General features: G+C 40.1%; 2 protein-coding genes across 3 annotated transcripts in view; both read left to right on the top strand.

Moving 5' to 3' along the window:
• Nucleotides 1–841: 841 nt before the first annotated feature.
• Nucleotides 842–8,180, top strand: LOC140577477 (protein LKAAEAR1-like). The gene is made up of 5 exons (XM_072697472.1): nt 842–913; nt 1,365–1,392; nt 3,786–4,141; nt 4,331–4,453; nt 7,904–8,180. Exons 3-5 carry the CDS (start codon nt 3,827–3,829, stop codon nt 7,961–7,963), a joined length of 498 nt encoding a protein of 165 aa, XP_072553573.1. The 5' UTR covers nt 842–913; nt 1,365–1,392; nt 3,786–3,826; the 3' UTR covers nt 7,964–8,180.
• A 9,905-nt stretch (nt 8,181–18,085) lies between these two features.
• Nucleotides 18,086–22,452, top strand: part of rgs19 (regulator of G protein signaling 19) — a 61,698-nt gene continuing 57,331 nt past the window's right edge. For both annotated transcript variants that reach the window (XM_072696551.1, XM_072696549.1), the window contains exon 1: nt 18,086–18,257. The gene's annotated coding sequence lies outside the window, so the exon portion shown is untranslated. The remainder of the gene's footprint in view (nt 18,258–22,452) is intronic.

Below are 22,452 nucleotides of genomic sequence, written 5' to 3'. Positions count from 1 at the left end.
TATCCTGCTTTTGTTGGAGTAACTGTCTACGGAAGGCTTTCTACAAAATTTCGACCATTGCTGTGAGGATCTAATTGCATTTAGCAACAAGAGCGCTGGTGAGATCAGGAGATTGCACGATTACCACCCCATCTCACCCCCAACTCCCCAACTCATCCCAAAAGTGTTAGATGGAGCACCATCCATCATTCCAGAGGACACAGTTCCACTGCTTCAGTCTGTGGGCTCTGATGCTGGAGGCTTTATACTCCTCTAGGCCACACCTGACATTAGTCATGGTGCCAATAGGTTCATGTTTATCTGCTCCAGAGAGTTCTATTATTTTGGCAATACATCTCTACAGTGGCTAGACAAGCTTAGCCCATCGGTGTCAACATTGGGTGCATCTTTCAAAGTTGCTGAATGCGTTCATTAGAAGGGGTGTCCACAAACATTTGGCAATACCTGTCTGTCTGTCTACTTACTTGTCTGTCTGTATACCTACATACTTATGTCTGGCTGGCTGTCATATTCATTGTAGAGCAAACACTGAGAAGTACAACCCCGTCACACTGACCTTGGATTAGACTATTCAGATAAAACTGGCCGTCACATCACCTGATGCCAAGATTAGACCTTCTAGTGAATTAAATGAATCACATGAATATTGCTATTTCTTTAAGGTGTTCCCTGCCTGTTGTTCATCTGTTGTGGCAACGTGCTCATACAGATTTTCCGTTTTGCTGTACAGATGTCTTTGGTAGGCCGTGTTTCGTTATGAAAGGGGAATAAGGAAATGAAGACGGGGAAGTGAGCGCTGTGGAGTGCTACTATGGAAACACTAGTAAACAATCATGCTGCCAGGAGGAGAGCACCAGCGTTCACTCTGAGAGCGTAAACCTGCCGGGGACTGGAATCACTCTGGAGAGCTCCTGTAAGTTAACAGACACATTGCTGACAGCGCATAGAGACCAGAGGGGTTATAATAGCTAGCGTAGAGTTGAATGCTGATGAATGATTGAGTGAATGTTGTTGTTAGCCTTGCTGTTGTCATACAAGCTTCCCCCTTTTCATATTAACATTACACGAGTTAAGGTTATGTTCCAGTTTGATGGCAAGCTGCCAGGTAGGAGACACACTAAGATTCAGAGCACCACTAGCTAGCTTCTTTAACCCCTTAAAAAGCCTAAAGCCTATAGCTATTACTACAAACTTCGATCACCAAAGAACAGTCCCACCAGTTTGTACAGAAGTCCCTGTAGTTACTGAGTAATAAGCCTTGTTGAGTGTAAAGTGGTTAATTATGGTCTGCTGTAAACCCCTGTCCCAATAATTTACCTGGCTTGTACACACCACCAATAACTTCTTCTTAATGTCTTCAACAGAGGAGGCAGATGTACACCAGTCCCATACGTGAGTAGCTAAAAGTACAAATACTCTAGTTTAAAAATACAGTAGTAAAAGCTGAGGTGTGGCGTACATTTTTTTTACTCAAGCATGAAAGTATACAGCCCTAAATGTACTTAAAATGTAATTAAAAAATAATTAGAAATACCATAGTAAAAGCTGAGGTATGGTGTAAATAAAAGTAGACAGCCTTAAATGTACTTAAAAATGTAATGAAAAAATAATAATTAGAAATACCATAGTAAAAGCTGAGGTATGGTGTAAATAAAAGTACACAGCCCTAAATGTACTTTAAAATGTAATTAAGAAATGTTATTAAAAATACCATAGTAAAAGCTGAGGCTTGGTGTAAATAAAAGTACACAGCCCTAAATGTGCTTAAAAATGTAATGAAAAAAAAAGTTAGAAATACCATAGTAAAAGCTGAGGTATGGTGTAAATAAAAGTACACAGCCCTAAATGTACTTAAAATGTCATTTAAAAAATAATTAGAAATACCATAGTAAAAGCTGAGGTATGGTGTAAATAAAAGTAGACAGCCTTAAATGTACTTAAAAATGCAATGAAAAAATAATAATTAGAAATACCATAGTAAAAGCTGAGGTATGGTGTAAATAAAAGTACACAGCCCTAAATGTGCTTAAAAATGTAATGGAAAAAAAAATTAGAAATACCATAGTAAAAGCTGAGGTATGGTGTAAATAAAAGTACACAGCCCTAAATGTACTCAAAATGTAATTTAAAAAATAATTAGAAATACCATAGTAAAAGCTGAGGTATGGTGTAAATAAAAGTACACAGCCCTAAATGTACTTTAAAATGTAATTAAGAAATGTTATTAAAAATACCATAGTAAAAGCTGAGGTATGGTGTAAATAAAAGTACACAGCCCTAAATGTACTTTAAAATGTTATTAAAGAATACCGTAGTAAAGGCTGAGATGTGGTGTACATTTTTTTTTTAATCTAAAAAGTACTTCTTTAAAAAGGGCTTCTGATTGAATATACAGCAAATACTAAAACTGAACAATTATCATGTTCCGTTCACAAATTATAAATAATAAAAATAATGGTAATCTATGGTTCTCAGCTCTGATGTCCTGAACACATGATCAACACTAATAATCTGTTCTGTGTCTTTTCACTTAGACCTTACTTTACCTTACTTTTTATTAATATTACCACTATTAACTATCATTACCCTCATTACTCTGACCATCACTGCCATGTCTATATTAAGTTCTACTACACCATGAATATTATATTATAATCTTCAGAGCAGATCAACAGTATTGATGATTTGGTCATTTTTATCAATAATTTATAAATAGTTCTGATCAGAGGAGGATGGGTCGGGTCCCCCTTGTGAGTCTTGGTTCCTCCCAAGGTTTCTTCCTCCAGCTCTGAGGGAGTTTTTCCTTGCCACTGTCGCAGTTGGCTTGCTCACTGGGGGTCTTGGATCCGTCAGGTCTTCTTATGTCTTTTACCAATTACTGATTGTGAAAAATACAAATACATTTGACTTGACTTGACTTGACCTACTAACTGCTTTAGTAGTTCTTTGTCCATTTTGCCATTACAGCTATATAACAAAACAAGGTCATTTTAAACTAGCAAATAAATAACAAAATAAATAAATGATGACACTGAATTCAAGAACACCTTCTCTTCTTTTTAACAATGTAATTAAAAACTGTTTATCCAGAAAACTGGTCAAATGTTTAGACTTGGAAAATCTGCTTTTAAGATCACTGAAACCTGTCCTACCTCACATAACTAACCATTAACACTATTAAACTCATTGGCAAAATTAATCATTATTAAACACTATTAGTTCTCTAAATAGGTGCTTTTGAGTATATTATTCAGTGGGGGTGTACAAAACAGTACAATATCCTATAAGATTTACATTTGAACGGAACTGCTGAATGAACACTGTGTGATTGTGTTGTTGTGATTGTGTGTGTTGATTTGCTGTCAGAGATGATTCACATTTGCATATAATTACAGAACCGAAGCTTTCACTGATTCAGATTCATTTACAGCAAGGCATTCGATTAGGTACCTGATTTAAAAATTTAATTGTAAAAAGTACAGAAGTAAAAAGTATTTAGTGACAGAAATACTCAAGTTAAGTACAGATACTTTGAAAATCAGCTTAAGTCCAGGAACAGATTCCGCAGGACAACTTAAAGAGGTCTTAAAGTGTCCATGTCTCAGAGGGTCAGAGCTGTCTCTGAGCTCTGAGGAGGACCTACAGAATATTAGGCTGGTGGTTTTAATGTTATGGCTGATCTGTACAAGTATAATAATCATAAAGCCAGCCACAAACCATTTTAAACTGAATTGCAAAACATGTACAGTGTACTTAACATTGTATTGCACATATTGTTCTTTTAGGGCCCCCCACTATAAGCTGTGGAGTAGTTTGACACCAAAGGATGACACAGCAAACAGAGTCAGACAGAAAATGGAGGAATAGCACGGGTGCTGGCTTAAAAAGGATGTGCCCTCAGCAGAGAGCTCGGCACCTGGCTTACGCCGAGCCTTCCAAAGAGGCAAAAGGCTGGATGGCGGCCTCAAGGCAGCGGATTCATGCTCGTCTGGCTCAACAGAGGGCAGAAAGGGAGAAGAGTCCTCAGCGCGTCTCGGATTCAAAATTGCATCAGGATGTGCTCATTGGTCAATTAAAAGCTGCTGAGGCGAGGAACAGGATTGTGCAAATGAGGCTGCAGTACCAAAACCTGAGGGCAAGAGTGTTTTATAACTAAATATGCCGTTCAAATGTAGCTTTACAGATTGTGTTGCTTTTTGCGGGCTCTGAAATGTGTTGGAAAGATGTTATCCCTTCCATAGCACTTCTGTGTCGGGAGAGATACTGCAGCGGGTAATTACCACTTGCCTTAAAAACCTCGACTCGTTTTTTTTACCCTCTGTCTCTCCAGGCACAGGAAATTAACTTAATGATTTCATGTCAGCCCAGTGCACAGAGCGCTGTGCGGCTCGAGCTGCTGCTGTTGGCACAGGAGAAGAAGACAGACATCATAGACGGCCTGGATCAGCCACAGGTAGACTGCATTCATTCTGCTGCAGTAGCCAAATATGTAGGCTACTAGAGGTTGTGAGGTTTAACCCCTCAAACCACTGGCTTATGTTCTGTTATTATCATTTAGAAATTCAAAATATGTTCAAAACTCTTCATTCAAATTCAAAACTCTGTCATTGATACACCACTATTTAGTGCAATTTAGTGGCTATTTTGTTATTCAGCCAACAAGGATCTCGTTAAAGTAAAGCTTCAACAGCTACACTTAACCCACCTGAGACCCATCCTGATCTTCAGTCAAGATGTAAATGTGGCAAAGGATGATCCCAGAATACTGAAAACAGTTCAGAGGGACTATTTATGATCTTCAAGCAGAGATTTATTTATTTTTCATTTGATTCCATGTGAACATTTCATACTAAATGAACCAATAGAAATGGTCCAGAATTCTTTTCTTTTATTTCTCAGAATAAAATCTTACAATATGTTACAATAACATACTACAATGTTTTCCCTAATGTGCAACATAACCAGCTACTTAGGACTCAGCAGCCACTAGGGGGCCCCCTAACAACTTTTGGGTTCTTAGAAATCAAATACAAGTTTATTTGTCACGCGTTACAAAGCCTAGGCTGCATTTCTTGGCCGCTACGTCATAGAAGTTTGCTCCAAAGTGAAGGACCCTTTATGAAATGCAGCCTATGTTCAAAGCACTTTCGAGGATGCAGCTGATGTATCCTTCCTTGGCTCTTAGGTACCGTTCCAATAATTGCAGAAAACGAAGCTTGTTTTTAAAATGTATATGAATTTAATTATTACATTTGAGGTCCCTAACAATTGAAAGAGGCGGGATCTTTCTGATGTCACCACAGCCTCGTTAGAATGTTTTGTTTGTCTGACCAATGGGCTACTAAAAATAAGTCTTTATAGGACAGTCCTAACAAGCACAATAAATAAAAATAAATGATATATAAATAAATAAAAGCAACATTTCATACCATTATGTTGTTGAGTAATGCTCAGATGGGGGGGGGGGGGGGTCACTGCTGATATGTTCTTAATATGTTGTGTTTTTTCACTTTGTGGCATGGGTGGCACTGCTCAGCGACCAGAAACATCACACACCAAGGGCACAGTTCTAAACCTCTCAGCTTTATTGATTGTCAAGGAAAGAGTAATAAGGTCCATAGGGAGGAAGAGGAGAGGATGGTGTGAGGCAGCACCAGGTGGACAGGAGTTGTGTAGGACAGTGGGCGGCCCAGCCAACTGTAGACAAGTGCTTGGTTTTCATCTGTGATTTCAGGTGTTACTGACTAGGAGCAGTCAGCCATGGGTACACCTCTAAAGTGTTGACTCGAAATCGCACACACACACACACACACACACACACACACACACAACAAACTAATTTCTGCTTGCCTGACAGAATCTGATCACAGAAGATCCATCTCTGACCACCTCCAAATGTGGTTTGAGTGATCCGCTCGTAATCCGATCACAGTGCGTCCTGGAGGTGTTTACACCTGGCTTTTCTTAACGTGATCTGATCATCAAAAAGACATGTTTATGCCAGGTGTAAACCGGCTCAAAAAGATTACATTCAGCTCTACTTATGACCATTTTTACCACTTCAGAGACGGTGGAGGGATTTGTTATGGCAGCATGTTCACATACACTGAGAATGGAATTCAGATCACTGAGAGGCTGCGTACACCTTGCATTGACGTCTGCACTTGACCATCAGCTCATGTTTGAATTTCGTTTGACACCATGAAAAGCCAGATGTAAACACACACACACAATGCACTGCACTGCACTGCATAAATGTAGACGGAATGCATTTGCTGTATCTGCACACAAAGACGGAAGGGCCACACTTTTGCACAAATCAGGTTGAATGTCCGGCGTTGGGAAGATAGAATAACAGGTCTTCTGTATTTCTGAAACTAAGCACATTTCCAGTCTGGACATTTCTTGTGTCCAAAAAGTCCTTTAGACACGGACTACTGTAGAAATCCCAGCAAGTGCAACACAAAGCCTCCTCTGCAAATGATTTGTTGCTGTTTTAAATGTTTTTTTAAGCAAGGCTTGTTGCTTTCTGGGCACTGAAATGGCTGCCCACAGCTAGGGGTGTGTATGCTTACTGCCCTAAGTCACTAGTGTGTGTATGTGTTTAGTGCCTATATGTCTTTCAGAACATGTTTACTAAACACATTACAGGAGAAGAGTGGATTTGACAGCACAAATGGCCAGATTTGTGCCTCAGCATTAAGAGCTTAGCTTGAGATGAGCACAGTCTCATGTGTATTTGTTGAACCCTCAGCCCCCTCAGCATGTTTCTGAAGATGATTAATAGTACTAGAACAATCAAAGATCCTTGGAAAGATGAGATGTGGGCTATTATTACGTTTTGTCATGGGTTTGCTGGGAAACGTGCTGCACAGTGGTTTGCTGAGAAACGCACTGCACAGTGGTTTGCCAAACACACATTAACACATCTTCAACATAAGTGTATCAAGAAGAGTGGCCTGTTAGAGTGGTTCCAGTGATGAGTAAACACTTCAGAGACTAAACCATGACGGATGTTCGATCTACCAATCAGTAGACACCTAGCTAGTTGTATTTGTGAGCCCTTAAACAAAAAAGATGACCAAGGACCTCTGAAAAAGTGCTATTTAATCTGGTTCAATACCACTGCAAGTGCAGCATGATCCGAATTTTTCCCCTTTTCTTAATTTGGTACGGCCAATTGAGCCCCTAGCACTAGCAATGTTCTCGACACAAGGAGGGCAAGACCTAAACACACGTCCTCTCCGACATAGGCAAAGCCAGCCACCGCCTCTTTTCAAACTGCTGCCGGTGCAGCATTGTTGGGCAGCCAAAACCAAGAACCTGGTCCCCAGCTCCACTGCACCAACTAACAGACTACTGTGCGAGGCAACATCACTTAAAAGTCATGAGGAGAGACACCTGGAAAGAGCATAATTGGACTCCGGCAAAGCAGCATGGCCTGGGATTCAAACTCACGACCCCCGGGCCATACTGGAACTGCATTAGACCACCGAGCCACTTAAACCCCTTGTATAGTTTTTAAATAGGTCCTAAACCCAGTATCTGAAAACAGTTACCTGAAGGGTTTATTAGGGAGTGATTCATCTATAGCTGTATTTCTTAAACAACTTCTCATGGTTCCTCACATTATCCACATTTTTGGTCTATCCCTGAATGCTGTGACCTGACATAAAGCAAAAACGTGGGTTGCCTGGGAATCCATGAGCCCTGAGGACCAGTCTGACATCTACTGTTCTCTTGTATCGCTCCAAAGAGCCTTCCATCATCCTTGGAGAAATAAGGAATCAGTAACAATCTTCTGTCCCAGACATTAATCCCCTCTCCCTCTTTTGTGGCTTTCTTTTTTCCCCCACACTCAATGGCAATGATTTTCTCACCCTCATCTTCTATTTCTTTACAGAGGCAGAGAGTGGAGGAGATTCTGGAGGATGAAAAGGGCCTAACCATAATCAGAGGATGAACTGTGGCACTGAGGGAAAGCTCTTTAACCAGCAAGACTGTAAAAATGTTCAAATGTAGGAATGTGACTCACATTTTTATATTTTGTCTGGACTTAACTCTTAGTACTTCATGCTTCTTCGTTTCCATCGTAAAGTTTATCATTTAGTTACTACACTGAAATCAGTTTAATGTGGTTGCTATTAAGCTCCATAGTTTTATTATTGCTGCTAGAATTCAATAAAAAAAAAAACAATGACACACTGATCAAACCTCAACCTCAAAAATCATGTGTTTTTTGTTTGTTTGTTTGTTTATTTATTTTTTAGTAAATAATAAACAAGCTTAAGGTGGCAAATCATCCGTCAAAAGGAACTCAAACAACATCCCAAACAAAATTTTTCTTTTCCACAAGATAACATAGTTCCTTGGGGTCTTCGTACCCTTTCTACATATGCCTGTTCCTATAAATAATAATGATACCCTTTCACGCACACTTAACAGTATTTTTTTCACTCCCAGGCAGCCCACAAAGATTTCTGGGTTGGTAGGTAGTCCAGATACCCAAATGTAAGTGCACAAGCATGGAAGGGGCAATGCAGAGCATTATTAACTTTAACTGTTTAACTGTTAACATTGGCTTTTATAGAACTAAATGGCTGCAGAAAGTAAATGTACAGCTTGTCACATCGTTGTGTTAAAACAACTTAAACCTTTAACCTCTTGTCAAAGTCCATGGATGAAAAAGAGAATGATCAGAATGAAAATGAACAGCGTTATGTCTGGAGAAGAAAGAATGAAGCATATGCTGAAAAGAACACTGTGCCTACCCCTCTGGATCTGGTAACCCACAGCATGTGGAGGGCTGTGGAGATGGATTCAATCAAGTATCAGGAAATCCTAGAAGAAAACATCCTGCCTTCTGTGAGAAAGCTGAAGCTTGGGCATCATTGGGCCTTATAACAGGACAATTATCCCAAGCATAACTCAAAGTCGAATTCCAGTCCAAGGCCTGGTTTCAGAAGAAGTCCTAGAAGATTCTGGAGTGGCTGCCAAAGTTGTCGAACTCGAACCCCACAGAAAATCTCTGGTGGGATTTGAAGAAGATGGTTGCAGCACAAAGCCCAAGAAGTTTAGTGAACTGGAGGCCACTGCACATGAGGAATGGGCTAAGATTCTCCAGGAATGCTGCCAAAAGCTAGTGTCTGGCTATGCATCATGTTTGCAGCAGGTCATAACAGTAACAGGGAGCTCTACTCAGTATTAAAGACGCTTGTCATGAAGGGGTTGAATAAGTCTGAGACTGCAGGCGTCATTAAAGGTGGCAAAGTGGCAGTGTTCATTGCAAACAGGTGATAGTTTGTACATTTTGCTGATAAAGCCTGAAATTTTGAATAATTTCAGGGTTTTAACTGTCAATACATTGAAATTAAATCTAAAATTATTGATTAACTCCAATGTGCTGTTGTAGGCAACTAAAGTAACAATAACGTGTCCTGCCTTCCTATAAAGGGACAAACTAAGCTAAAACAGGCTGGTAAAGTAATCAGGTATTTGTAAAATAAATCCTTTTTTACAGAAAACAAGAACACCATGGTGTTCTCGTGGTTTGAATTACACAGAATATGGAGAACTAGCTATTATAGGCAAGGCTTCCTTCTTTTCACCGCAGAGAAGTGCATGAATCATTAGGTGAATCATTGGATTAATATCATAACCCCATGACAAACCGGTAGTTGTTTTCCGAGGGGCTTCTATAATTGTAGGGTTTAGTACCAGCCCGCTGATTCAAAGCATTCAAATACCAGAAAGGGAACACTTGAGTTGGAAAAACAGCACCTTCAAACAAGGGGCTGTGCATTATCGTCGTGACCTGCACCTGACGTAATGCAATCAGAGTAAAATACATCCAAAATAACCCTTCTGTACGATGCATATCACCACCTCCCGAGAATGGTGGAGTCAAATGTAAACTTCACCTTCTGTTTATGAACAATTCAGCAGCATGCAGTGTGTGTGTGCAAATCTAACAATTTAACCTATAGGGGCAATTAATTCAATGCAAATTCAAGCTGTTTAAACTAATTCTAACCTAAATACTCAAATATTGTTTTCTTATCTGACATAAACAGTTTATTCGGGTGCATCTGCAGCAAAAAAATGTCCAAACAAACTTTTTGAATTTCCATAATAATATTTAGATTTCTACTGTATCCTTTGTGATACTTCTATGACTTGGTTTTAGGTTTTATAACTGTGCTATATTAGAGCCATCAAGAGACAGATTCAATTAAAATCTGTGAGAATTTCATCCATAAAATTTGGAGAGATAATATTCAGTCTACTGGAAGCGTGGATGACCACTAAAAAATGTACATGGGCATTAGGCAGAAAGTCTATAAGGCTGTACCTAATTGATATAATTACAGCTTTATGACAGGTAAAGGGTTGAATCTGGGGGGTTGAAACCTGGTAAATCAGTGGAAATCAGGTGAATATTCTTAATGGTATGTTGTCTGATGATAATGTCTCTGTTCATTTCAACGTATTAAGTAGAAACACACACATCTTCCAGGTTTCTCTTATTTGTTAAACCTACAGTTAAGATCCTCGGTGCATGCTTCCACTGTTCCATTGGAATGAAGCACTTCTACATCATCCTCTAATAAACAGATCTAAACTAGAGCATATTCAGATCTATATACAACAAATGAATAATAATAACATCTCAACCACCCTTACATGTCATTTTATAGGAACAACCAGCCCAAGCCTTATGGTCTGAGCATAACTTAACACTTATCTCTACACAACTTCAACTTATCAGTTGATTTAATGCAAACTCTTAGACATAAGTTCATTGCACACCTTACAGACGTTGTGACCTGTGACCTGATTTCTATTTGTAACTGCCAGTTCTGGGGATATACTGGACACTATTGTGCATATGACACTTCTGTAACAAAGGCTCAAATACATCCCAGTCCCGGCTGTTGCTTGCTGATCAATGGTGAAATTGTTACCCAAATCAGCTAAGAAGTCAACTATACATGGCTTACCCATGTATGTACTATAGTTACCCATGTAACTATACTATGGCTTACCCTCAATGTTAATCTACTGACCCTTAAAACCCTTAAAGTCATGCCCAGGGGCGCCGTATGGAGGGGTGAAGTAAGGACGTGTAATGAAAATGTGTGATCTGAGTATTTTGGCAGAAATATTAGAGTGGTGGGGCCCCTAGTGAAATATCCTTTCATGGGCTCCAAAACCCCTGGCTGTGACCCTGGTCTTGCCTGTGAAGTTGAACAAAGCTCAGCTGAAGACAATGCAAGTGTGTGTGAGCAGTATCCTTACCTTTCCATCAAGGCTATAACTGTGTCTCCTCTCTAGACTGTCACTGGTTAACCATTAGGTTCACAAATGTTGTGGATATGAGAAGATGACCAAAAGATGACCATTCTACCTGGACTTGTTTAACTAGAAGAAAAGTCTGTATCACACTGTCCCCTGCACAGATTTGTGCTCTTGTCTATCGTAGGATTCTGGGAACAGCCTAGCTGTGTTTCAAAGCTAAATATACCTTACAATGGCTGTTACATCAATGAAGCCTCTCCTGGGATTTTCTTTTTTTTTTTTTTGGACCATTGAAATGTAGACAAAAAATGAGTACTTTGCTTCTGAGAAATGGAATGACTCAACTGATGTACTCCACAAGACCTTAAGCCACCTATAATCCTGCAGAATCCATTGGAAATGGAAACAATGTAATTGAACGGTATTTAAGGTCAATGGTCATCAGGAATGCTACAGTAAGCTTGTTTTCCTTGACTACAGCAAAGTTCTCTAACAATGCAATTTTCCGGGAGATATTGGCCAAGCCAACAAGATCTCATAACATTTGTACATACACAACTAAAGTGAACTTCAAGAAATGTAATGTAATATTGGCACAAATATATTTTATGACTCATTTTGTGACTCACAAAGAACTCCCATCCACTAGTGGTGCTGTTTTGCCAATAATGTCAACTTCCCTACTCCTCGCTGGCTAGTAGGCTAATACAAGCGCTGAGTTAGCCTATTTAGCCAGCATAGATATGGCAGCAAGTGTGTGACTTTGCATGGCCAGCCTTGACTGTTTGTTTCTCTGCCTCAAAACGAGAACCAGTGGGCTGGCTCCTAAGGCATGCTTAAGGCATCCTGAGCTTTTCAGCTTAACTTATAACATATGTATTATATATAGCTGAAACAGTCAGTGGAGCAAATGTCTGGCTGGCTAGCTAACGTACCGTTATCTACAGTGAACCACCTTCTGTCTAACAGGAAATGACTGTCACATTCACAAATATTAACTATTCATCCTTTTTTGTGATCGTCTGTGGGCAGCACAAATTGCTACCGGCTACCAGATCTGCATCCCCTGCTTGGTTTGCACTGTGCATATGTGCACATGCTCGGCACAAATCAGGGCGGTGATCGCGAATCGGGGACTGACAGGCACCATCACTTTCTGCTTTTTGTTCTTATGGAATTTATGAACAGGGATTACAGGATGTAGGAAATAGGAGAATGAATGGATACATTCTCCTATGGTTATGTTTAGAGTCAGGGTTAGGACAAGAGTTCTGTTTAGGTTAGGATTAGGTTTAGGATTAGTACACTATTAAAAGTATAAGATACTTGAGGAACTTTTAGGAGTTCTTCAATTCGAAACAGTGGAGGAACTTCTTAATGTGCTTTAAGGAACCTTTTGTTGAAGGTTTCTCAAAGCACCCTAAGAGGCTCCTTCACAGCTCCATCTCAAGAACCTCCAAAAGTTTCTTATGGAACGTATACTTTTAACAGTGATAGGCTAAATAATAAAAAAAAAGTAATAACATTTCAGTGGTTATAACATTCTCTGTTCATATCATTTGCTTTCTGCTTGTCTGGGTTGTGTCAGTAATTTTCGCATATGTACGAATATTACAAACTATATTTAGTACACACTGTATGAGTCCAGAAATGATATAAAGAAGTCACATATGTTCACCAGGCTGGTCAAGCTTCTTGGCAAAGAGTTTAAAATGTCAGACTTTACAGTAATTTGTTGTTATTTACAAAGTATATAGAAAAACTGATTGATATTTTGTGTAGTTTTGAACAGCATTGTTCTGAATATTGCACCAGCAGATGTGGAGAACAATATTTCTAGTGGTTTTGTACGTTTTTGCATTTATTTATTATTATATATTTTATAATAATTAGAATTATAGAATTATTATATAATACATAACAATTTTGCTACATCTTATTCTCACCCACACCAAACATATTTGAACACATTTGAACATTTTCTTGTTATCCCAAACATAATGGTGTTTTAGCTCATTAGGTCTCATCCCATAATCTTCCCAGACTTGGCAAAGTACAGTAATATGATCTTCAGTTTGTGGTGTAATCAATAACCAAAACTATGCTGTCTAGAGGCATAACACAGCGGTACAGCGAAGGACACTAACAGACTAAACAACATCATTAGAAAGGCCGGCTCAGTCCTTGGGGCTAAATTGGACAGAGGAGGATACTGGGTAAGATGCCAGTGATCATAAAGAACCCCTCCCATTCACTCTATTACACATTCTTTCACACATAATTTCACCCTGGAGCCATCAGATTGTACAGTTGTGCACCCTAATTCATTATTCCCCATGCATCTCTGTACATGATTGCATCATCTGCATTGGACACTATTACTGCTTATTTTGTGCTGGTTATGCTCATTTTGTACAGGTGCATTATTTGTAGATATACATTTGAAACCAAAAGTTTACATACACTATATAAAAAGACACATGCATGTTTGCCTACTGTCTGACATGAAATCAGAATAAACCTTTTCCATTTTAGGGCAATTAAGCTTACCAAAATAATTTCTACTTGCTAAATGCAGAAATTTTTAAGGCAATTTTTCTTCAAAGTCAAAAGTTTAAATACATTTCATTAGTATTTGGTACCATTGCCCTTAAATTGTATGACTTGGGTCAAACGTTTTGGATATCCTTCCACAAGCTTCTCACAATAGTTGGCAGGAATTTTGGCCCATTCCTCCAGACAGAACTTGTGTAACTGAGCCATGTTTGTAGGCCGCCCTTGCTCGCACATGCCTTTTCAACAGGACTGAGATCAGGGCTTTGTGATGACCTCTCCAAAACATTGACTTTGTTATTCTTAAGCCACCTTGTAACCAGTTTGGCAGTTTGCATTGGTCATTGTCCATTTAGGCGACACATTTGCACCCAGACTTGAACTTCTTGGCTGATGTATTGAGATGTTGCTTCAGTATTTCCACATAATGTTCTTTCCTCATTAAGTTATCTATATATATAGTGCATACATATATATATATATATATATATATATATATATATATATATATATATATATATATATATATATATATATATATAGTATGTGTAAGTTACCATGAATAGTCAAGTGAGTAGAAGATGAAGTGATCACCATGCAAACATCTTAAACGTCCTTTTACCAATGTATCTTGGCATGTTAGGGCTAATTATCATTAGAAAATGCTAGGTGCAATTTCCAGCGCTTTACAAAACTCCTCAAACCTTATCCCAACAATCAGCAGCCACCCTAAGCTCTAAAATGGAAACTGTACAGGAGGAGGAAAACTTTAGAGCAGTCTAAGTAATTTAGGAGCATTTTTATTGGTCAAAAGGTTTTTGCCTGACAGCAACAGTGTGTGTGTGTGTGTGTATAAAAAGACCCTCTCCAAATATATATATATATATATATATATATATATATATATGTCAAAAATATATTTATATAAGAAAAAATATTTTATTCTAGGTTTTTATTTGGAGCATGTCTACTGTTGACACAATGTAAAAAACAACTACCAGATTCACATTATGTCAAAAACTGAAAAAAATGCAAAAATGGAAACACGTGGTTTTTGTCTGACAGCAGTGATATTTATCACTTTTAATGGGAGCTGTATTCCTGACTGTGAGCAGGTGTATGACCAGCTATCATGTCTCGGGTTGAAAAGGTGATACCAGTTTATGAGGCAGGGTGATATGCTCAGGTCAGTTTGTAATAACAACTTCTCTTTCTGAAACAAAACTTTTTTAATGAGTAAATGTCCAAACATTCAACACTGGCACCACTGATGCTAATCAGTGATACCCTGAGTGACCAGTTAATTGGACATTGTGTACCTATACTCAACTGTCAGCTTTTCAGTTACTAAACTATAGTCCATCTGTTGCTGATCAGTTTGCCAGACACTTTCTATTCTGTACATCAGTGGAAAGGGATCACTGTAAGACTAATGCTGACCAGATATTATTTACCTGCTCAGTTGTGGTCCTGTGGTGGTATCATTTAATTAATGGGCAGGTTAGAGAGTGGATAACAAATTGTGCACAGCATGGCTGTTTTTTGCTAATACTGAAACCCTTTGTGATGCTTTGTTGCCATTAACAAAATACTGTACTACCTCATGATGTTCACTCCTTTTTAAATATGTTGCTCTAAAGGGTTTTAGATATTTTAGATTTCACCCATGTAAAAAAAATATTGCCCCACTAAACATCTAACAGCAACACCTGCAACCAAACACTTCCCAGGTCAGGTCAGCCTTTCATTTTGCTGTGGAGGAAATCTGGCCCACTCTTCTTTGCTGAATTGTTTTAATTCAGTCACAATAGAGGGTCTTTGAGTATGACCTGCTTGTGTAAGGTCTTGCCACAGAATCTCAATGGTGTTCAGGTCAGGATTTTGACTAGGCCACTTTCAAAAGCAAGACCTGTGTGGTTTTAGGCATTCAGAGGTGAATGTGGTCTTTGTGCTTCAGATCATTGTCTTGCTGCATTACCCAACCACGCTTGAGCTTCAGATCAGTGACTAATGACTAGACAGCAGAATAGAGAGCAGAGTATGGCAAATTTTCTCATCCTGGTAGCAGCAAAGCAACACCATCACACTACCATCACCATGCTTGACTGTGGTATGATGCTGTTACTGGGAAATGCTGTGAAGTGTTGACTTTATGCCAGAAGTAACAAAAACCCGTCTTCAAAAAAGTTTCTCTTTTGACTCATCCGTCCAGAGAACATTGTGCAAACAGGGTTTGGGGGGTCATAGCAAGGTGTTTTTTGGAAAATGTGAGACAAGCTTTTATGTTCCTGGTGGTTAGCAGTGGAGGATGAGTGAGGATGAGTCATCATTGTGCTCTTTGAGGATTTTTGGAAGCCGGCCACTTCTTGGAAAATTCGCCACTATTCCATTTGGAGATAATGGCTCTTATTGTGGTTTGCTGAAGTCCCAGAACTTTTACACATGACTTTTTAACTCTTTCCAGACAGATACACTTCAAGTTGTCTTTCTTTTGACAGCGGCATACTGTGCTCCTTGTTGAGCCATTTTAGCCAGCTTCACAGTTCTGGAACGGCTCTGTTTCAGTGTTGTTTAGAGTCAACGGGGCTGGCACTAATCAAGTCTTGGTGTGTCTAGTTCAATTGATCCCAATTATGTACTAAATTTGGTTAATTGAGTAACTACATAGCCAAGAATCTTATTCACACAAGGCCTATTTGTGTTGGATAATTATTTTCCTTCAACAAATGATTGTATAGAACTGTATTTTGTGTTGGCTTACACTGTTATATTCAACATTTGTTTTAGGACCTGTAACTAAATGTAATGATTATACAAAAGTAATTCACAGAACTCTGTATATAGAACCATATTTTAAAAAGTTTTGATCCAGAAAAAAACATTTAGCCCAGCAAATAAGCATTAAAATGGTTTTCTACTTTGGTTTTCTACAATTTCATATAAAACCATTTCCTTGACTAAGCAACCTTTTTTATGGTACAAAATAAAGAATTGACTTCCCTGACTGGGCTCCACAGCTGATAAAATATAGAGAGTCCTGCATAAACAGACATTCGAGTACTGTTTCTGTCAGCTTTTAAAGACATTTAAATTTTAAAAATGTGAAAATGCCCTGGACAGCTAAATCCCCCTCTTTCCAGCATAGCAAATCTTGTATTGCCTTTTAACTAAAATCTAACCAAGTGATGAAACCTTCAAACATCAGCACATCATCTAATGGGTCTCCCATAAATCAGGCTGTAATTGATTGCATTGCATTGGCAGGGTTTATGCCCCTGCACGGAAGCAGAGAGCTTTACTGACACCAAGTGGCAAATCCAGTGGTCTCCTATGTATGTGTATTCTGTAGAGATGAGCGCTAATATTTTACAGTGTTTGATGTGATGAATCAAATTTGGCATGTTTTGGACAATATCTATAAGCTATTTGAAGCCGCCATCCTATAAGACATAGGCCTATGGGTTTTGTAGAAATTAAGTATATGCAGTGTCTTTAGGCTTTGATGATAGATAGATAGATAGATAGATAGATAGATAGATAGATAGATAGATAGATAGATAGATAGATAGACATGGGGATAGCTAAATAGATAGATGGATGGATGGATGGATAGAGATATGGAAAGGTTAAGTTTTACAGAAGTCATTTCATGGTACCATTGTGCCCCGTGTTATTCTTGGTGTTTGGCGCCTCCTGCTGGTCGGCATGGGGATTTATAGTGAGAAACTCACATGTTCACTCCTTACTCTCCAGATCAAACACCAAACACTCCGCTTGGTAAAAGTGTAACATTGAAACAGCTAAATCACCGCTGAGAGAAGCTGTGATTACATATCTAGCACAATGTGCAGCGCATGCAAGGATTGGGCTTTTTTTTTTATCGTCGTTTCATGCGGAAGGCTCCGGGGGATATTTCCCTTAGCTTAGCTTTGCTTTCCGTCGTTGATCAGTCTGCTTATGTGCTTCTGGAGAAATAACCTAAATAAGGACGTTTCACCCTCAAGCCCTCCGCTCCTTGCAGTCGACGGGCTTCTCCTGTATAACTTCACATCCTACAGAATTCTCCACGACTGCTTCGTGAGGAGGCGAATCACTGCAGAGATAGATCTGTCTGAGCAATAGAAGAAGTCTAAGTTGAGTGAAACCCCTTTGGGTGAGAGGAGCTCCATTGGAAATGACAATTACCGAGGAAGTACTTCGTCAATCGGCCGAGTAGAACTGTCTAAGTTGGCGCATGCGCAGTCCGTCCTCAGCCTGCCTCCGTAAGGGTGTCGATTCTGAAGCTGGGAACATTGGAGGAAAAACCAGATTCCGTATTTATACACAAAAAAGCAGCAAAAAAGAAACGGATGTGCTTCAGAAAACGAAACGGCTACCGGCCTCCAGACCATTTTAATGCCAAAATTGTAAGTATGGCCATCGGTAGCGCTTTAAAAAAAGAAAAAGCAGAAGGGCTCAGTTTGCCAGTGGATGGTGGGTTTTCCCGTGTCGAAAAAAGGGTTCGTGATTCCTGAAGAACGGCTCGTGCTCCGCGAACCCCGGGCTCCTTTTTCAGAACTCGACACGGAGGAAAGCCTCGTCTCTCCGGTTAGTCCGAACTGGCCTTTCTGTATTTCTAGAAAACAGGCGAAGGTCTTCAGGCGACAGACTGTAAACTAGTGTGTTATTCTTCAAGTGTGAGAAGAAGGGGCTGCTGTCGCTACAGCCCCCCTCCCTGCCCCTGTGTTAGCGCTGATTTTGGTTGTACAGACCGGGGGTTAGTGTGAGACTCGAGAGGCGAACGGTAGTTGACATTTTGTCTTCTGTACGAGTGTGTGTGTGTGTGTGTGTACGAGTGTGTACGAGTGTGTGTGTGAGAGAGAGATAGGACTCATTTTGTTGTCGAGTCGTTGGCGCTCGTCCTCCTCGAGCAGCCTGCCGGACTGTGTGTGTCTGCAGGGGGAGAGGGGCGCCGAGGCGCTGGTGTTTCTGCCGGGTTTCCGCGGACAGCTCTCATAGGAAGAGCCCGAGCGGAGGAGGGCAGGCAGCCGGCGTGTCTTGGGTACTGCGGGGGTCTGTTCAGGGCCAGTTTAGCCCCTCTTCCGAGTCGCGGCTCACTGTACGAAGGAAACGTGCCGAAGCGGGGACTCGGTCGGGGTCGTGTGTCATTCAGTAGACCCTCTCTGTGTGGACACTGAGGTGTGGGGGGTTTGTTGAGAGGGGAGCTAACGCTCAGATCACATTGCTGTGGGAGGGGGGGGGGGGGGGGTCAAATAAACCTCTAGGAAGTGGGGGCGGAAAGCACAGGTTTCATTTCTCTCGTCGTTCAGAGTGTGTGTGTGTGTGTGTGTGTGTGTGTGTGTTCGGTCGGGGTTGTGATTCGTGTGCGGGTCGAAATCCTGTCGCTCTCTACTCGGAAGATACAGCTCGCTCTCCCTCGCTCTCTCTCCCTCCGGCTCCGGTGTAGTAAAAGCGCGTTCGCGATGCACGCGCGAGACCTTTCGGGTGAATGAATCGTGCGCGCGCGTACTCGCCCGCGTGGGGGAGGAGGGGGGGGGGAGGGGGCGGGGCTCGGCGGAGTCGCGTGCTCCGAACGCGGTCGCGCGTGGCAGCGCACCGGGCGCGCGCTTTTGGAAGCCTTCGAGGAGGGGGATTCGGCGCGATGGCCGTTAGACTCACCGGGGTTCACGGTGAAGGTGCGCGTCCAGACGACGAAGAGTCAACCTGCCTGTCTCTGTTTTCTCGTGTGTCGTTTTCATCTGGATTATGTATGAAACAATAATGTGTGCCAGTCTGTAGCAAATACAGGCATGTTTAACAAAAAAGGACAGTTTCCATCAAACAATTGACTGAAATGTGGCAATGTTCAACAGCATGTGGACTGTAATATAGACAGATCTAATAGCAACTGAGAAAATACAGGGTATATTGACTGAAATTTAGGAACATCTAATAAAATATGACTAAAATGTAGGAATATTTAATAATAACTGACAGAATATAGAACTACTCCGCAGTTCCTGATGGAGATACAGGCATATCTAATAGCAACTGACAGAATACAGGTATATACTGATATACATCTGACTGAAACATAGAAATAATGACCGCAATACAAGAGTATTGACTTAAATATATAACACATGAGAAAAATATTTTTTATGGCAGCTGACAATATAAGAACATAACACAGCAGCGGACTGAAATATAGATATACTGTCTGAAATATGTCTAAAACAGAGGAATAGTTAAAGGCAGCTGAAAGTAGGCCTATAAGGTAATATTCAACAGCACCTGCCTAAAACTTAGAAACATTGATGAAAATATGACTAAAATATAGGAACTAATGCCAGGTGTGGGCTATAGGGCTATAAAGCCCCTCAGTATTGAGCTGCGGAGCAGTGGAACTGTGTTCTCTGGAATGATGGCGGTGCTCCACCCAATACTTTTGGGGATGTTGGGAAGTTGGGGATGAGGTGGGGTGGTGATCATCCAACATCCTGACCTCTCAAATGTTCTTGTCGCCAAATGCAGTCAAATCCTTACAGCAGTGCTCCTCCACAATCTAGTAGAAAGCCATTCCTAGACAGCAGAGACAGTTGCTCCGACAGAAGCAGATACACTCATACATTTTTTTTTAGGACCTTTGGTTTCAGAAGAAAGAGTGAATGAATATGTGTCCCAATACTTTTGTCCATATAGTGTATGAAGAAATGTTTTTGATGACGTGATCAAATCGCAACCAGCATGCGTAAGGTACTCTTACACAGTCAGCTGTGTGGAAGCGTTTGGAAGTGAATGACAGAGAATGACTCAGGAATGGCTGTTTGTAGACATTTAATGTATGAAATTGTGCAAATGTGCCAAAAAGAATCAAATCCTGCAGAAACAAATATGTTTGGTATTCGGCCTTCGGACAAATGCTTACAGTCAAAATGTTTGTTTCTGTGCAACCCTAATTTTAAAGTGTGTGTAAAATCGTAATGAATGGATGATTATAAATGTTTGGAATACAGTCTTTTTAAATCGACTTCCATTGAAAGTTAAGGAGGTTTTTTTCTTACTAAGTTACTATTTTGGAGAAACAAGGTTTTGTTTCAGCAGAACATATATCTCTTTCACTCTCTCCCCCTCTCTCTCTCTCTCTCCTGTTTTATGGATTACTCAACAGGAGTTCCTGAATGAACAGAACTGGGGAAAATAGAAAAGCAATGTGACCGGCCCCTGGAGCAGAGTGCTGAATAAATGATTCCTTTATTCAGGCCCTTCAGGGTTGTGCAGGGTTCACAGGGGGTTATGCTGCCTCTCAGTAGACTAGCAGGCCTGGGTCGAGATACATTAAGCACATAGCTGCACTGCAAAATTGTGATACAGACTTTTTAAAGTATTTAAAGCAAGAATTTAACTAATATTTCATTTGGTATTAACCAATTTTGTGGGGGATACACTGTTAATCTGTGGTGTTGATTAGGCGCATGACTGAATTCAAACATGCTAGCCTGAATTGCAGAACTAGAACCAGAGCAGATTGTGCTGAGGTGTTATATCTCCTGAAGTGAAATTAAGATAAACAGGGTCTTTATATGCATGTAGGTAGCCTGCAAGGCTGTTTGCTCTGCTAATCGTTTGGTTTTGCAGCATGTGGCTATTGAATATGCATCATTTATGGAGTGTTAAGGTTGAGTCAAGAAACTGAGAAATCACAGAACGCTGGGCCTAAATTATGTTATTAAACCATCCCTAACCATTTTAGCTGCTCAATAAGACAATCAGACATTTTACTACCTAATAAGTCTGAAAACTGCCAGTGAGGTCCAGCTCCATCTAATTCATGCATGAGCATAAATAATCTATCAAGCTCTACCAAGTGAGAGCTGTATATTTGCTAAAGCTCAGCTTCCATTGCAGTTTCACATGAGCCAAACCTTATGGACCTGCATAGCCCTGAACTTCTTTATTTTTTTCGAGCAGCATTCCCGATCACAAGACAGAAGCACTTCTGCTAAGCTAGCCATCCAAGCACTGCAAACAATAGATAATGGATTAGTCAAACTGCGATTATTCAAATGAGCTCATTTCACGTTGTTTCCCACACTCGGCCGCAAAATAAGGATTATGCCAAAGTCTTGTGGCAGGTCTAGGAACAAATATGTGCAACACCAGCTAACATTTAAACTAACGTTTTGCAAAGATTTTGTCTGTGCAGCATAACGGATTTGGCCGGCTTCGATAGAACTTGATTTTTTCCAGGGTTTCTGTCAGGCCATTGACTACTTTCTCTAGAGGTAGTGCTGCTTTCAGTGCCAGTATTGAACGTGACTCAAATGCAGATGGTTTAATGATTAAATTATTGCCCACTAGCCCTAGTGCGTTTTCATGTTAATGGTGCCAAAAAGCTTTAAAATCCATGCAAAGGTGGCAGTGAATTTTACCCTGAAAAGCACACTTATCATGTTTTTATTCAATAATGCCTAAAAACTACCTTTCAACATAGTGTTTAGGGCAATAGAGTAAGTTTTTTAAATAATTTAAAAAGTTTTCCATAAAATTACATATCATTATCCAAATGAGGCATTACGTAATAAAATATGCATCTGTTTGCATGTTGTTAAAAAACTAAAA

This window comes from Salminus brasiliensis, chromosome 14 (genome assembly GCF_030463535.1).
Source record: "Salminus brasiliensis chromosome 14, fSalBra1.hap2, whole genome shotgun sequence".
Lineage (NCBI taxonomy): Eukaryota > Metazoa > Chordata > Actinopteri > Characiformes > Bryconidae > Salminus > Salminus brasiliensis.
This window is presented reverse-complemented; position numbering and strand designations above follow the sequence as displayed.

Excerpts from the sequence above, each read along its gene's own strand:
- LOC140577477 (XM_072697472.1), top strand. The coding sequence starts at position 3,827 with ATGACACAGCAAACAGAGTCAGACAGAAAATGGAGGAATAGCACGGGT. Across the intron at positions 4,142-4,330 it reads ACCAAAACCTGAGGGCAAGA|GCACAGGAAATTAACTTAAT; the intron begins GTGTTTTATAAC and ends CTGTCTCTCCAG. Across the intron at positions 4,454-7,903 it reads ACGGCCTGGATCAGCCACAG|AGGCAGAGAGTGGAGGAGAT; the intron begins GTAGACTGCATT and ends ATTTCTTTACAG.